Raw genomic sequence first — 18,767 nt, forward strand, 5'->3', positions numbered from 1 at the left:
AGAGTGGCAGAGTGCCCATTTCTGATGGGTTGAAGCCTTGAAGGGAACCTGTCATTTGATAATATTAATAGTTATATGACGTTTCATGAAAGGCATTTTTGTCATTGTTTGTATAACAATAAGAATTACTCGACACATTCCAACAAAAGGCATGTGCCCTTGTTAGTAAACACGCAAGTCACTCCCAAATGCTAATTTTGACAAATCAATACAATAAACCCACAATTCACACTGAAACATTGTTCTGGTCAAGTATTTTGGCAAATGAATAATCTGCCATTGTTTTTGTCAAAATAGTACCAGTCAACTTTTTGTCAAGGATTCTTTTAGCATGGATGATGGAGGCGTACATCTAAAATTAACAAAATGTTGTTTGCGGTGTAGGTAGTAAGGTTATGCAAAGTATCTGATTTATCCAAGGGACTTATTACAGTTTTCCAAGGGGTCATGAAATAGTAGGTCATGATTGTTTCCACCCAGTTGTATGTGGTTTGAATGTTCAGTGTTTGAAACTTCGGATTGATTATTGTGAATAAAACTGACCATATCATGTATTTAAATATTTCACATAGCAAAATAAGCAAATACTGCCTTTTGTAAGGAATTGGATAGCAACATTTGCACACTATTTTTTTGGGGCCTGAGTGCATATCAGACACACCAAATTGCATTCGATTCTGAATACAAGGAATGTCCTTCTGATATCAAATAATTTTGATTTTTTTTAAATTTGCGATATTACAAATTTTATGGTGAATTATTAAAAATTAGATCCTTGAATATAAATCTAATGATAATGTACTTAATAATGATATATGTAGCTGGGATGAAATGCGAACTATCAATTGAAAATTTTGACCTTTCATATTGAAGATATATTATTATTATTATTATTATTATTATTTATTCTTTCTTTATTGAGGGTAATACTGCTTCAGTGACAAGCACTGCTTTTCAAGCAGGCCCTCATTGTATACATGTTATAGCAACAAAAATATATTACGATATACAATATTTACAAAAATAGCATACATAATATACTAGTATTACAAATAAGTATAATGGTATCATCAAATACAAGAAAATTATAAATACCATGATTCAAAATACAGAAATACAATAATAATAATAAAACAAAAAATAAGCAAGCAAATGAACAAAATGTAGATAAAGACAGGCCTAAATTTCTTTAATTTTTGACTGAAATTGGCCTAAAGTCATATTTTCCATCTGGCGCCTTACTGTCGGTGGCAAAGAATTCCATGCATAGGCTGCCCTGACGTGAAAAGTACGTTGACCTGAATTTGATTTAAATTTTGGAACAATCAATGTATTAGAAGTATGATTTCTAGTTATATGATTATGGTTATCATGAACAAAATCAAATTGAGAAGATAAGTATGATGGATATTCATTCTTTAAACATTTGAAAACAGTCATTAATAGAGTATTATGCCATCTTTGATCAAGTTTAACCCACTGCAAAGTATTCATTAAATCATTAGTTGGTGTCCTTATATCTGCTGAGAGATAAGGACATTTTTTGGGTGTTTGGGGGCGGAATAAATCTATATCTTCAATACGAAAGGTCAAAATGTTCATATGACGGACGGCTTTCCATCCCAGCTACATAAGGTACATATCATTAGATTGATACCTTTTACTTTGAGGACTGTTAAATTTGCCATAAAATTTGTATTGCCATATATCGCAAATTTAAAAAAATCAAAATTATTTAATATCATAAGGACAATTAGATATGTCTGATAGTGATACGCTCTCAGGTCCCACAAAAAATATGTGAAAATGTCGCTATTCAAGCCCTTTAGGTGTGCATACTGCATTTGTATTCAATTCAGCATGGTGAAATTCATCTGTTTAGAATAAGGGCAAACTATGAATGATACACAGTGGAATTTCAACTTAATGCATTATATTCAAAAGGAAGTTAAATTTGGCATGCCGAGTACAAAGGCCCGAAGCAGACAACTTACATCTCAATTGCCTGTGACCTTTTCGCATTGTTGTTTGTGACCAGTTGCAGTGTCATGGACGAAGTAAAATAAACAACAATGCAAGTTGCAACAGAGTTTTAACACTGGAGAAAGGTGCTTCACTGTTGAGAAGGATAACATTCTGAAAATTAGTACGGTATTATTTTTGCATTTCCTGTCAAAATTATGTGAATTGACAATTGGCCATTGATGCTTAAGGGGGTACTACACCCCTGTGGTAAATTTGTGACTATTTTTGCATTTTTCTCAAAAAATAATAACACACTGGTAACAAAAGTTATGTATATTATTGGGGCAAGGAATCTAATTACTACACTGAAATTTAATTGACTCAAGACAAGCGGTTCAGTATATGATCGGATACGAGGTACATCCTAGCGGTACCTCATTTCTTATCCTAAATAACGAACCGCTTGTCTTGTGTCACTGAAATTCCAGTGTAGGAACTGGATTCATTGCCCCTATATTATATATAACTTTTTTACCAGTGTGTTATAAGTTTTTGAGAAAAGCAAAAATAGTCACAAATTTACCACAGGGGTGTAGTACCCCCTTAAAGGTCTCATGTTTTGTTTTGAAAATAGGTTGCTGTAATTATTTCGGAATTTGTTCACATTGATACCAGGTACTGTACCTAATTATGTGAGTTGTTTCAATAGCAGAGTTGAGGTACCGGTACCACAAAAAAGACTATGAACCAAGTACATTCTTGTTATTTTGCATCAACTGCCTATAGTTTGTGACCCATGTTGTGGAATGCCTATAAATGTTGGACTGAAATATTTCATAGCCACAAATTTCCGTTGGGTATTGTGCCTTGCGCTAATTGTGTTCTACATATACCAAGTTCCAAACAAATTAGAAAGCATGTTTACCACAACATATTTGATTCCCTCCGGGTTGACAAGAGTAGACCAATGCTGTGCTGTCTTAGTGGGAATATGCCTTCATATTTATAGGCATTTACCCTCATGGATCAGAATCAAGTTTTAAAGCAGTACTTCTCATATTTGTGTTCTGCTGAACTCAGGTCCACCCCTAGATGTCACTGACACAGTTTCTCCAAGTTTGGACATGTGCCAGACAGCTATTTTTTGTCTGGCACCCCCTGGAAGATTATGCGAATGAGTCGGGTCATTGGTCGGTAAAATTCATTAGTCGAGTTACTATGATTGGCTTTGAAAATTATCGATGTTCACCATGTGTACTTTGCCAGAGCAGAGATACATGTAGTTGGACTTGGTTTGATTCCTGGAAATCAATTGAGTAAGGTCACATTAGGTGCAAATCAAATTTTTGATTTGGAAACATTTGTGATGATGATGATGATACATGAGCTGGAAATCATGGTCATCATTTCCATAATTCCCACATTGGTATAATTACAACATTAGAATAGATAGTCCTGTTGAAGCAATGAATGTGAGGACCAGCTGACCATATCTTGGCTGGCACACATCTTGACATTTAGCATGCCATTGAAATGTACAGTAAGAAAGGTTCAGTAATCCACTGATTGGTTTTAATACCAGGCCAGCAAAGTTCTCAAGTTAAACCTAGGACAAAACTTAGCATGTTGTTTGCTGTCTAGAGAAGATGGATTTGCAAGCCAGGAATTTATTTTGATGAAGAATGAGGTGAAACTAAGAAATAAATTGCAGGCATCTAATTAATTTATATATGGGGCACATTGTACGATCCTGCAGCCACATGAATAACAGTAGAGTAGACATTTTCATGCTGCATTTCCTCTACTACCACAAAAATAACACTGAAGTACAAATAATATATTCCTTTTGTGTAGCGTACCATATCTGTCAAGGAAGCTTCAAATCGCAAGTTTAAAAACAAGTTTAAAGCACAAAAAGTTACACATGCAAAAGTAACCAAGTTACGTTTTACTGGACTTGGGAGTGAGGAATCATTTTTGAAAGTTCACAGGAATTTGTGTGATTTTGCTATTTATAGCCTGATAATACTACTTTAATAGAACCAAGACAAGCAAAGAAAGGACATTATTGAATATGCTTGGATATTGAGACAATGGAAAAGTTAAATGTATCTTGGGAGTATAATATACCACTCCCAAGATAAATAACTTTTCCAAAAAACTTGGAACTTTCCAAAATTTTTAAAAGCTGGTTATTTCCCCCCTTCTATGGATTTAGTGAATGAAAAAGCCTACGCATTTGTAGAATAAGAATGATAATCCTGGTTTATCTCATTACCCTTTGGCCTTTAACCAACCTATCAACATCTTTATATTTTATCTTCAGTAGATAGCAAGCTATAATTTGATTCCACACATTCCAAGCCATGCAGGCTCTGCCATGCAGGGATGGATGCATGCATACCTATGTACTGGATGGAGTAGCAGAGCTCCAGTGATAATTTTACAAGCCAAGTCCTGGGAATACATGACCTAACTTCTTTGCACAGTATAGAGCAGGGGACATTCCTCATGCATTTAACTTTCAGGATAATATTGTCAGACTGTAGGTGCTATTTGCTGGACAGACAAGAAAGAATGTCTGCCAACGTGGTGCTTTTTTGGTTTGAAAACACAAGATTCATCATAAGTGCATATTTTATTTTTAAAATAGGGCTAGCTATGACAAGATTGCAATTTCAGAGAACTAAAACAAGTCATGGTTTTTTACAAATTATGCAATATTTAAAGGGGTGTGGTCCAATATCTTTACTGGATTAAAATATATTTAGATATTCTAGAGTCATATTGCTAGTGGTTTGATATGAAAAGCATCGCTTATAGGAAACTTCCAGTTGTGGTTACCACAATTCAGCATGTTTTTGTTCAGGTCATGCAAACTATATATTATTGTTATTTCACTCCAGAAAATTGATTTCAATTCTATTCAAATTCAATTCTTTCTACACCTGGAGTATTGCTATTCAATTCCAATTCAATCCACCTTGCTTTAGAATTAATTCAATTCGATTCCAATTCAATTTTTCAATTTCAAAATGATTTCAATTCAATTCCAATCCAATGCAGTGAAATTAACAGCTAATCAATTTCAATTCAATTCTGAGCTTTCATTTCAATTCCAATTCAATTCCAATTCCAATACAGTTGCAGTTTGAGTTAATTGACCATAAGGCGTACTGCAAAAACTGTGTCTAGAGATTGAACACTTTTTTGTCCTCGATTTGTAAACTCATATGTAAAATCTAAGCACAAATGTCAAACTTCAAAACATCAGATGTTTAATATCTAAACACAACACAAGCCATCAAATTACTAAACGTGTTTAGCATTTAGACATGCTTACAAATCGAGGACAAGATTGTGTCTAGAATGGTGTTTAATATCTAGACACCGTTTTTGCAGTGCATGTTTTAAATTATACTACAAATTTTATAACACTTGAGTCAGCAACACAAAGTCAAAATCAAGTACACTACTTGCCACAAAAGCACTCACTTTTCACATTCAAACAATGCGAGTGATCCTTGACTTCTAGGTCCTATTTTATGAAACTTTGGAACTTCTTAGTTCTTAGGTGACTGACTTCTTAATATTTGTCTTGACTGCTTGTCCACCATGCACATTATTATTAAGGTGTGTGGTACCAAAGATAATGGGACCCTGTCCCCACACTGACCTCAAAGATGTCAAAAATCAAGGTTTTGATACTATAGATAGCCCCTACTAATACTTGTCTCCTGCTCACCTTAAGATTTTACACCCAATATCCTTGTACTTTTGGAAAAGTGTGAAAAAAGCTGTGAAAGATATAAACATTTTCTTTAATGGTTTTCTCACAATTTGTTCAAATGTACAATGACTTTTGAGCATAAAAAATAGGAGCTTGAGAAAAATAGGGGCTTTAAGATAAGTGCCAACAGTTTGAGATCTTTGGCAAGTTCACTTGGGCACTTTTTACTGATGGAATAATCTGGAATCACAGACATCTGCTTGTGAATTGAAATGCTGAATTGAAATCAAAGCTGAATTTCATTTCAATTCCACTTCATTCTTCATCACTCAACATGATTTCAATTCCAATCCAATTCAATTCTTCATTGCTCACGATGATTTCAATTCCAATCCAATTCAATTCATGTCCAAGCCCACTCATTTCGATTCCAATTCAATTCCAATGCATTAAAATGAAAATCGCCCAAAATTCATTTCAATTCAATTCGATTTCAATGCATTGAATTAACATTAACTATATATATCTTGAGCATTAAATGTTATTGGGGTAATGAGAAAGCAGCTTTCTTACCAAAAGCTCAGTTTTGATGAAGAAAATGGGGATGGGGCTGTCCATTGGGTCACACCCCATTAACACTATCTAGATACATGTAGGCCTACTTCTTATCACCAAAAGTGATACTCAACTTAGCTCAAGTTATAACATGCACTTTGCATTGATGCCTATGCCTATAATAGGCCTATAGCTTTCATACGTGACATACCCTCTTTTGACACCAAACTGTGTTTTGATTTAATAAGAAATAACGAAAACTTGCAATAGATAGTCCGTTTTGAAGGCCAATGGAGATCAATGTAAGGTTTGTAGCTTGGAAGGTCTATCCTGCATTGTGTGTTAGGTATGTTGATGCACTACTGGTCAGTAAACCACAATAACTAGGGATAAAATGGCCTTGAACTTCAGTGCCATTCATCTATCCAATGACATACAATTCCTTTGAATTGGCCATTATTCACCAACAACTACATATCTTGAGGGTATGATGAGACAATACTTGTTGCCCATGTTTACCCTGGACCCAGTTACATCACACTTGAACCCCTGACACCACTGTAAACATGGTATACCTTTTCAGAGGTCATGTCCCAATTTCACAGGTGAGAGTGATTGTGCTATAATAGTGTTAAGTTATGAGTAACTTAGCTGCAGGGAATCAGTGGTGGTTCTCCTGCTGCATGACCTTTACGACTGAGGTCACCAGCAGAATCAATAAAGAATTCTACTGTTTTGTGGTAAAAGAAACGAACTGCAGGAGCTATTTCAGTCAGCTTCTGTGTTCAATGCTATTTTGTGCAAAAGTGAGCTGGCTGCTAACTTTAGAACAGTTAAAGCTTTAATTAATGGGAACAGGTCACTGATTCTATATAACTGAACCCATGACAAAGGTGCACCAGTTTATCACTGCATGGTAAAAACAAGTCAGGGTGCCTGGTATGTTGATATGGTTGTTGCAAGCCATAATAGTTACTACTAGTAGTAAAAGGTCACAGTAAATAGGGGCAGAGATAAAAATTTGTTCAAAATTGTACAAATATTACTGCATGGTATTCACTGCATGGTAAAACAAGTCAGGGTGCCTGGTATGTTGATATGGTTGTTGCAAGCCATAATAGTTACTACTAGTAGTAATACTAATAGGTCACAGTAAATAGGGGCAGAGATAAAGATTTGTTCAAAATTGTACAAATAATACTGCATGGTAATGTTATGACTGCAATAAACTTGTGCCCATGAGACTTTTAGGTCCAATTAAAGTGATTACTGATAAATTGGTCCACTCATTATCACTGCCATTAAACCATAACTGAGTTACTGTTTTATTGCTTTACACATTTAGTTAATCTGATAATACAGTAATTGAGTAGAGGTAGGAATATTTAAATAAATGACATGACTGCATTTGATAAACAAGGGGGGGGGGTGTCCTTGGAAAAATTTGTATGGGGGATGTCCCGATTGTCTTTAAATACCTAGCCTTTGCTGTACTAATTTTCTTCAAAAAGCCTGTTTGCTACTTTTGCCTAATGAGCCATTTGTATCTTCACTTTAATAAAACCCACCCACCAATGAATATACTAATATAAATTATATAATAGTCCCCCCACCACTGAAAAATATAAGCAGTAGCAAAGGGTACACATTATAGGCCTACTTATATGTTCAAAATAGCCTTGTTATTAATCAAAGAAATTGATTTCTGAGGTGCATGCTTGTAGTATAGCCAGGTCAGTGAACTGAGTCAGGAAGTTTATATCAGCTCCTCTGATCAACCCTTTCATCTTCTAAAATTGATGACAGTTTATCTGTAATAATTCAAAATATTGAAGGGAATCAATGACTGCCAGTATTATTACTAGTCCAGGAAAACACTTCCATCACAGATATTCTTGAACTTGCACCACCTTATTTCCCCAGGAAATTATTGTAAAAATCATACTGGATTGCTTGAGGTGCAGTATAGTCAAGTACGGTAGTTCATTGAAGATGGAAATATTTACAATGCACCTTTAGCATGAAAAGGGTGAATTGGAAATCTTGCAATAGCTGTGACATTTTGTTCTATGGGTATTTTTTCGATTTTTCTTGAAGTTTAACCCCTATAACATTGTTTTGGAAGGAAAATGTCCACTTTGACTTTCAAAATAAAATGGTAATTATTATTAAGTCACCCCCCCTCCCCTTCAGTTATCTTACGTGTCAAATACAGTAGTAGCACATTTGAAGTGTTGTAAATTTTAACCACTTTTGCATTAAATTTGGTTATTTTATGGTCAAATTTGCATCATCCTTCATTGCCAGATGGTTGCATGCTCGCCTCATGGGAATCCATTGTCAACTCTATAGCCCGAATTTGTACTGAACACTGCTGAATTTATTGGAAATTAGTATGCCACAGCACTGATGAGCAGGGGTTTTACAGTTTGGTAATTGATTGGCTTCCCCATGTTATCTGTGGGAATACCCTGAGACAAAGGGTTCAAGTAGAGAGAAAACGGATGCTTGTATTGTGTGTTGCAGGTGTAGGAATCTAACTGGGGTAATTTGGCAGGGAGGAAAACTAAAAAGGGTTTATTGAAGTCACAGCTGAATGGATATGCTTTAATATTTTATGCATTGCATATTTTTATCATTAGGGACCATCTTCCAAGTTAACCTGGTTAGGGGCAAAATGGGCAATTTGGGATGGCCTTTCTTCCATCATTCATGTTTTGTCAAAGCATAAGCAAGTCTGTTACTTCCATGGTCCAAGCTTATATTAAATTTCAAAATTAAATGATTGTTGATGAGTTTTGCAGATGAGTCACTGCAATTTTTGAAAATTTGGTTTGGATTTCAGAAGCTAATTTTGTCGTCTAACGTTTGTTTAAATTTTTAAAGCACTTTAAAGATCTAAATTAATCAGAATTGTTGTGAAAGCAATTAAGACACCTCATCACAGTCGTTCCAATTGATCAGAACAGGAGTCGAGTGTCAAACTCAAGCCTTATTTGGGCTGGAACTTCCTATCCACTAAGTTGTGATAATGGGCATTGATTTCCTCCCTATTAAGCCCTGTGGGACATAGACCTTGCGCTAAATTTGGACTCCGTGGAGAAAGCCCTGATTTTGGGGGTGGATTCCGTCCGTCCGCTCTATGACTCACATTGATGTGGTAGGAGACCCTGTAGTGACAGAAAACGGTGAGAAAGCTGTTCCGGTGAGACTGCTGTATCACAGTATAGAGGATACAATATTCATTAATAGGTTCAACAAAATGAAGGCAATGTTGGCAGTGTCTGCGGCAATACATTGGGTTGATATGTAGCCCTCTAGATATGTGTAGTTACATGATTTTGATAAAAAATTAATTGAAAAGGATCTTACGAATTGATTCAAAAATCAACAATTCAGTTATGATTCAGGGATCATATTTTCAAGGACAGATTTTGTGTACACGTTCATTGGAAGGTGATTTTTTTTAATGAATAAATGTCTGTATCCATATCAAAGGTTTGACATTTGTATCAGGAAAAAGGCGGACATTTTAAGCTAAAAATACATGAAGAGTCAGATTTAATCTCACTGGTTTGAATAGTTTCATTATTTGTCGAGAAAGTAATTTGAACTCATCACACATAGCCTACATTTATATTCTGTAAGTTCAATAATGAAAAGCATCCTGTTTAGCAAGAGATGATTCATTTTAAATATAGAAATGATTCAAATCAAAATCTGTTTCACTTTCACCAAATGGGAAAGAAAAATACATCCTTCAGTTTGAAGGTTTGCGGTATAGGCGCTCCATGGTGCCTTGCTGACAACGCTCGTATTACACTGCGGAGCTATTTATTCTCAAGTGCAGTACATGTAAATGAATGCCTCGTGGCCATTTTGAAGCCCTAAACATTGCAATCCAGTGTATTGTATGTCCTGAAATAAGTTGACCATCTGATCTCGGAGCTATTGTCTTTTTTGGTGTCACCCAACGGTCAATTAGGGATAGAATTTCAAAAGTCAAGTTCATTTTACAAGCCAATCTTGCATCTCCCCGGCCCTGGTAAATTTATCATGGATGAAATCCATATCTTGATTTAGCACATTACTATGGGAACGGGTGATGTATAAATATGCGTATGATTAACTCCAACCACGAGGCTTTGATGAGGAAGTACCCGTAAATGATGCATCGAGTATTCAGAAATTATGCAAATACTTGAGGAAAACTTGTGTCAGAGAAAAAGCACAATTTTTACAGTGAAAAGTAAGAAAATTTGAGGTTTGTTAAGAAAATTAATGACATGAAAGGAACAAAATTACCCCATGGTAAGATATAGTTTACAGATAAAGCAATGCAGGTACAAACAGAGTGTAATGTTGCCAGCCAGGGATATTTGTGCTGTTGGTTATCCCTCTTCAAAAGAGGAGAACCATCTTAAAATGAACCAGATAAGTCTGAAGAATCCATCAAGATGATTCTGTATTGAAACATTGTAAGCAGGGTCGAGTAAACAATGTTAACTATCATCAAGAAATATTTATCCATGCTACCATACAGCATTTGTCATGAACATATTACAGATCACTTCATAGCATTTACAATAATAGTCAAGGAGTCAATCATATCAATCGCAGAAATCAGTCATACCTCCAATTTTGATAGGATTGTGCCATCTTTCTGCATCTGAATCAGATTCCAATTATAGGATTAGCTTGTTATTCCAACTTCCTGACTCGATTCAAACAACATTTCTTTCACAGAGCCCTTGGGTGTGTGAATGTTTGTAAGAGTGTTACAATGGATTCAGTCATCTAAGCTGGCTTTTCAGTACAAGTGAATTGAATTGTATCCAAGTTAGATCATCTGCTATCAAAACCTTGAATTAAGTTGTTATTTATATACATGATGTGCACTGCAGGCATTTTATCCATTGTGGATATAGAAATATGTACTAAAGTTTATGTGCTATAGACACGTATAGCTCAAAACCATTGACAATTTTAAACTCAATTGCATATTTATTTTTCTACTGACAATGAAATGGCAAAGCTCAATTACTAGTAACAAGGGCCCAAAAATGTTTATAATAGTCAAATCAAAATTAAATTGGGAAACATGAGAATGTTTATTTAAAAGCGGGTGAATAAAAAGGAAGAACATAAATTGATCACTAGCACTAATTAACATTATTTGACACTAAAACAAGAGACGAAAACTGTAATTTGCAATAATTATGACTTGACCTTTAGACATCACCAGTTGAATGACCAGGCAGCTAACTTGAACTTGGAGTGCTCAAACAGCAAGACAGAGAAAGCTGCATGATATTACTGGCAGTGCATGTACTATTTGGTATGGTATTCTTAGTGTGTCAAACATTTGTGCGAAACGCTCAAGCGTGGTGTACATTACACTGTGCTGGATATAAGCACTAGTATAGGTTTCCACTTAAATTCCATTCAGCATCCTAAGACAGCGTTAAAATCTGCACTTCAAAAATTAGAAAACTGAAAAAGTGTTTACTGTAAAACCATTTTTACAACAGCATCAGTGAGAGCACCATGTTTGGGATTTTTCCCCCTTCAACAAATCCACCCCGAAAAATAATCCTGGTGCCGCCACTGAACATCATTCAGAGAAATTTTATGTTAGCACAAATTCATTGCAAAGAGGCTTGTGATGTAGTCTACCATGTGTCAGACTATACCAGAGGGTGCAAAAAACAGTTGCAGAACCTTGTGAACAAGACGGAATCTTTCCTTGTAGCACATTGCCTCTGAAAGAAAAGTGAAGCTCTGCATGTATTCATAGTCAATTAGCAATTACAATTTCATAATTAGATAATATTGAAAGAAAAGACTAAATTGCAGAAAAATTATTTCTTTTTCCATACAGATGTCATTTCTTTCACACCCATGGAATTTTAAATAAAATAAAAATAGTTAACATTACTAGAACAATCAATGCATTTCTATAGATAATTGGCTATAACTTTGCTGCAATATGGTTCATAATTCTAATGAATGTTATTATAGCATCATCTTTTCATCAATAACAAAGTATGTAATCATGATCCAGTGCAGTAATGTATCGTTGTCATCAAATCGAAATTAATGTTCTATTATTATTTATCTGCTTATTTACAGACCTTCACAGCATGGTGTAATTCTCACTTGAGAAAAGCTCAAACACAGATAGACGACATAGAAGTGGACTATAGAAATGGGTTGAAGTTAATGACGCTGTTAGAGGTGATCTCGGGAGAGAGACTGCCCAAGCCAGAAAGGGGAAGACTGAGGTTCCATCACATCGGCAATGTCAATAAAGCATTGAAGTTTATCGAATCAAAAGGAGTCAGATTAGTTTCCATTGGTGCAGAAGGTAAAAACAAACAAAACCCAAAAGAGGCAAAAGCTTATGTTTGGAAAATAAAAGGCCAAGTGAGATGAGTGCATAGATGTCTCAAGTAGGTGGCATAGGGCTATTCCAGTTAAAATCCACACTACCCCTGTGGAAGAGTTTGGAAATATGTTCTACAGAAGGAGTATGTTTTTCAAATGTAATTGGTTAGGGTTAATCATTTTGAAACCCATACTCCCCCTGTATCATGGCTTTACCTGTATCTTCCACAACTGGAGTGAGTATTTCAAATGGGCATTACCCAATTGTCTATTCCCTTTTATTTCTGAAGAGAGAATGAGTTCTATAATGTATAAATAAATTCAAAATACCTACATACAGTGTAGTGAAGTAAATGTTACTTTAATGTTACCGAACATGTTTCCTGACTTGAAATTGAGATTGACATGTTGTTCACAATGCAGAGTACATGTATAACTTCATATTGCACACTGCCAAATGGCAATGTCAGAATCAAGTTCAAATTGGAAACAGTAACGACATAATACTTCAAAATGAAGCTTAAATGTCTCCATGCATGTAGGCTGATGAATATAATGCAGCGGGTATCAAAGTGTTTGCGGCTAAGCACTGATAGGATAGAGGAAGTGATCCAAACAGCCTCATTTCCCTCACCACAGTTCACTGACTTACATTTGCTACCTTTAGGGGGCATTCCCGGCGGTTTGTAATTTGTAGGGTCACTGAACTGTCATAGCGAGATAGATACATCATGCTTATAAGAATCTGCAATACTGTAAAAGTAGAAATTTTTGTGGAACATTGATTTCACGCAGAAACATCAAATATAAAAATCGATATAGCGCAAACCATTACACACGCAAAAATTAATACTTATTTTGACTGTCAGGTAGGTTCCATAATAGGAAACACAGATACCCATTTGCAAGATGAGCTTTCCTAATGTGTTGTTACAGAGTAGTAAAAGTCACTGTAGGATAATATGCTATCCATTACCCGGCTACTGTGGTATGTTGTAGGTATATTACGCATTATACTACACAGGAGATGAGACAGAAATCATATTTTAGAAAATGGTATCAGGGCGCAATTTACCACATGCACACATGCTTGTAAAATTGCTTCTGTACATGTGAAATTTCCTCTGTGCATGTACTTTTTTAACCCATCTTTTAGGAATAAAGCTCATCGACACATGAAGGGGTGTATACATGTTTAGTTGTATTCTCAGCCACAGAGTTTATGTCTGGAAAATGCATGCAATTTTAAAACAAACCTGGGGTCCATTTCACTAAACTTTACAAAGCTTCATAATTCTGGAAATCGTTCGTAACTAACAACGAGTCGTACCATTTCACTTAACTTACTTACAAACTGTACCCTTCATAAGTAATAGGGATTTACTACAGGGATTCTTCGTAAAGTTATGTCTGGTATTGAGTATTCGTAACTTTCCGAATGGTGCATTGAGTTTTAAAAGAAGGGTTAAACGTTTAGTGAAATGGACCCCTGGATGAATTTAATGTATAAAATGGACAGCTGTGCATCACAAATTGTATTTAAAATGAAAATATTCACAATAGATTAAAGTAGCATTGTTTAGAAATAGAAGCAGTTCTCTCCAAATAGCCATGTCAACACTAGGATCCACAACATGCTCATCTATCATGGCACAGTTTTTTTAACCCCAATACATTTGTGCATTTCATTGGACGACCTTTGAAAATTTGGGTACAAAAACTTATACTCTGCAACTTAACCCTAACCGCCTAGGGGCTTTTTGGCGACGGGAAGGGAAAGAAGGAAAGAATAAAGAGAGAAAAGAAAGAAAGAAGTTGTTTGCTCTGGGTGGGATTCGAACCCGAGACCCCTCGCATGCCAAGCACTCGGTCGGCGACACTTTGCCACGGATCTTGGGCTTCGCTGGCCAGCGAAACCGTGTCTATATATCACTTAGGGCGATTGCGTCATCACACCACGTGGGATGCATGCACGAACAGCGCATATATCAAGTAGTATTTTGTAGTATTCAGGAGGGTTAGGGTTAAGGAAGCCTATACTGAGTTTCCATAGTGGTAACCTAACCCTAACCGCCTAGGGGCTTTTTGGTGTTGGGTAGGGAAAGAAGGAAAGAATAAAGAGAGAAAAGAAAGAAAGAAGTTGTTTGCTCTGGGTGGGATTCGAACCCGAGACCCCTCGCATGCCAAGCACTCGGTCAGCGACACTTTGCCACGGTCTTGGGCTTCGCTGGCCAGCTTAAACAGCGTCTATATATCACTTAGGGCGATTGCGTCATCACACCACGTGGGATGCATGCACGAACAGCGCATATATCAAGTAGTATTTTGTAGTATTCAGGAGGGTTAGGGTTAAGGATCAAATTTTGCGCTATGATTGTTTAATTGAGGTTATTGAACGATGCCATTAGGATGAGGCCTTTGTGGTCCATAGTAGCAAAAAACTAGCCATGTCAAGCTGTAAACCAAAGTTGACCGGGTACTTCTACTAAAGAATGGGGTGTGTAAATATCCGTTACTATTTTGAGGAGTATATAGTTCATTCATACGCACCTTGGCACATCTGTGTGTCTTGGTGTGTATATGTGTGTGTTTAGGGTCAGTACAACCTCAATGGCATTTGAATGTCAGCTGGAAAGCATTCAAAATGACATTTACACACTGGAGCTCAAAGCTGCTGTCAGATGCAAAGTAGAGTTGTACTCTTAAAGGAAGTTGAACTGGCTCAATCTTTTACACATTTTGAGGCTTGCAACTGAACTATAAACATTTTTTGATGGTTCAGAACCAGAAAACCGTAACTCACTATGACCAGATCTCACAAAATGAGCATAAAAGCTTATAAAGTTGGCTCCATGCTTTGGTCTTCACTAATCAATATTTCCTCCACAATGTCTTTTGTTTTCTATTGAATTTTGTCATTAATGGACTGTATCTTCTATAGTGCCCTTGTGACTTAATGCTCATTTTGTGGGAGCAGGTGATTGTGAGTTGAGGCTTTCTGGCTCTCAACCCTCGATTTCCATTACAAAACAAACTTAAAATTTCCAGACTGTTACATTTGATTTTAACAATTTAGAAATAAAATTTTATAAATATGTAACAATGTCCACAAAAGGTACCGGTACTCAGAAAGGCTCATGGAATGGAGTACTGTAGCCAACTTGTCTATTTACTCAACATAATAGATTAAAATATTCTTCTTGCAAATGACTACAGAATCTGAAAAGCATTAGGTCATGCATGACCTCCAAATTATTACGATCCACCTAGGGAAAGGCTGGCACTTTGAAATGGAGGACCAATATACAATGAAATTACATCAGAAATTGTACATTAAAATATTCATTGATATGCAGTGATACCGTTAGTGCTCTCAGAGCAAGTGTACAATAATAGTAATTATCTAAATATCCTCCGTGGGCCTGAGTGGATTATATAATGTCTCGTACATAACACTGAGCACTGTTTTAATCAATTATCTCGAAATGATCAATATGTCAGTTATGCCCTTTTGTCATGGTGGGGCAGTATAGCCATACATGTCTGACTTGTCTGTGAATGAAGGGGTCATTGATCACCAACAGTCCAGCTTTAAAGAGTGAATGCTCAAATCACAAGTCACCTGTGCATGATTTGTGCAGGCTCTGATGATTCCGACTAATGTCTGTAATAGTTAGCGATCATTTCTACCTCTCCTATTTCTACCTATCCTTGAGAGAAAACCAGAGCTTGTAGAAATCGAATTCAATAGCTGTCAACGCACTGGTTTACAGTACTTGATGGATAGGGATTAGTTCTGATAAGTCTAATATGCGATAATAGAAGACATGTGTCTCAGAGAATATGATGCTAAATGAAGATATCAGTCAGCAGAAGTTGATTATCTGCAAGGTATGCTGCCTCAGACTCACTCGGTCACTGATTTCAATAGCGAATGAATGAAGAATCTGATTGGTTCTATTTCATAAGTGACAAAATAATCAATCCAATGATATTAAATTTAAAAAAATAAATGAGAATTAATTGCTTAATTTAGCAATTAAATACCCTAAATTATTTCAAGAGGTGTGATCATATAGATGCAAATAAAGCAAAACAAATTTGCAGACATGGAATGATCGGATGAAATTTTTAAAGTTTTTGTCCATGAAAATATTTGGAATTTTATCAGGGTAACAGTAACGTTTAAGCAATATCAAAATGTTTTCAGGCCTTTAAGGGTAGTATTGTTGGTCGAAGCAACTAAAAAATCAATTTTCATTATCTAGATCCATAATTCCATATATTATTGAAAAATAACACCTTGATGTTTTGTAAAACTTCATTCTACAAATCCTATACCTTGAAAACTTGCTTAATTTATTGTTGTTAATGAGTTATGTACGTTTTACAAAAGTGTTGTTGTTTCAGCCCTATTTACAACATAACTCAAGAACCACAGGACCTACCAAATATATCTGGGATATTTGAATTCTTTTACACGTTCGCTATGAATGAGCAATGCAGTTTTTGCCAAAGCTCACTACCATTCGCAAGATGCTGTGTATGATCAAATCGCAACAATTAAAAATAATAACCTTAAGCAGCCACACGTTATGTGATGTGATCAAGCAAAATCAGTATGAAATTCCTTGGAAATATTGATTTTGAGATATAGCCAAACAAAGGAATATTTCTTTTTGTTTCCTATTGTTTTGGAAAGTCTTTAACTGCGCATATGTTTGGAACTGGTTGTTCAATTTCAATGGGATTTTGTCAATGCTTTTTACTTTCCTAAGAAACTGAAAATTTAATATTTCCAAATTCCTACTGATTTTGCTTGATTGCATAAACGTAAACGTAGAAAAATCTCTTCTCACTTACCAATACTGTTGTCATTTTTTTCCAACAGAAATTGTTGATGGCAACCTAAAGATGACCTTGGGTATGATTTGGACCATCATCCTACGTTTTGCCATCCAAGATATTAATGTAGAAGGTATGTTGTTATGTTGGTTGCTATAAGAATTATGATCAAATCAACCAAAGATTAAAGGGGTATACATTGATTTTGTTAGCAAAATAGATTTCAATTTTGACATCCTTAAATAAAAGCCAAACCATAAGAGAGAATGTTTCACAAAGTTCAATTCAAGGGAAAAAGTGAACAGTATTAAAAAAAGGCATGTGTGCTGTTTATTCCAGTGTATTCTATTTTACTTGCATACATGTAATAAACAACATAATGAAGAAAACGATTCCTCATTTCCAGTGACTGTCTTTTGGAATTTGCAGGAGAGCATTAAATAGCTCTTCTGGAGCCTTGATGAAGAGCTGTTTAGAGCATTTACAATAGAATATAAGGAGATAATGATCAAGTAAGGAGAGCTAAAAACCACTCTCCTATATCAGATTTAAGGAGAGCAGTAGAGAGTGATTGCTCTTGCTCTCCTCAAAAGGCAGTCCCTGCATTTCACAACTATTATTCTATCAAAATATCGATAAGGCATTTTCCATGTTGGGTGTCAAAATTAAATTATTGAATATCCCTTTAATTTCATTTTATATGTTTACAACATTAATCAAGATGTGAAACCAAAAGTAATAAGTAATGTGAATTTTATGGCATTTAGGATTACAGAGTTGCGAATGTTTTTTTTTTTTTTTAATGAAGGGCGCTTTTCCAAAACTCGCTCAGTCTACCACCATGAGTTACTGATGTGCTTTGTTGGGATATTAGGTAAAAGAGCTGATATTTATTCAAAAAAGTGATTTTTGTTGTTGTTGAATTGGGTACATAATGTAATCAAAATAATAGTTGCCATTTCAAAAACAATAGCAAAATGGTTGTTTAATTGTGACCAATCATTAGTACACGGGTATCATGGTGGTGGAGTGTACCGAACCAGGTTTGGAAAAGCGGTCTTCAAATGTTTACTGTACAGTACATTCAGTGGGGAATTTGTGCCAGGTAATATTCTTGAGTACATGTACACATACCACAGACAGACTTAAAAATAAACATGAGATGTGCTCTGCAGATTGCATTTACCTGAAAAGCTTGTAGCTTTAATGCAAATCGTGCTACCTGAGAGCTACGTGTTAGTAGCCTGCCTTTGGCGAAGTAATAGATGAGTTTGTGCGGCATTCT

General features: G+C 35.6%; 1 protein-coding gene across 1 annotated transcript in view; it reads left to right on the forward strand.

Annotated features, from left to right (window-relative positions):
- LOC140153628 (alpha-actinin-like) overlaps nucleotides 1-18,767 on the forward strand; it is an 82,995-nt gene that overhangs the window by 13,226 nt on the left and 51,002 nt on the right. Inside the window, 2 exon segments of the mRNA XM_072176423.1 lie at nucleotides 12,383-12,617; nucleotides 17,529-17,615. Of these exon segments, the coding sequence (XP_072032524.1) occupies nucleotides 12,383-12,617; nucleotides 17,529-17,615 (322 nt within the window).

This window comes from Amphiura filiformis, chromosome 5 (genome assembly GCF_039555335.1).
Source record: "Amphiura filiformis chromosome 5, Afil_fr2py, whole genome shotgun sequence".
In the NCBI taxonomy this organism is placed as follows: domain Eukaryota; kingdom Metazoa; phylum Echinodermata; class Ophiuroidea; order Amphilepidida; family Amphiuridae; genus Amphiura; species Amphiura filiformis.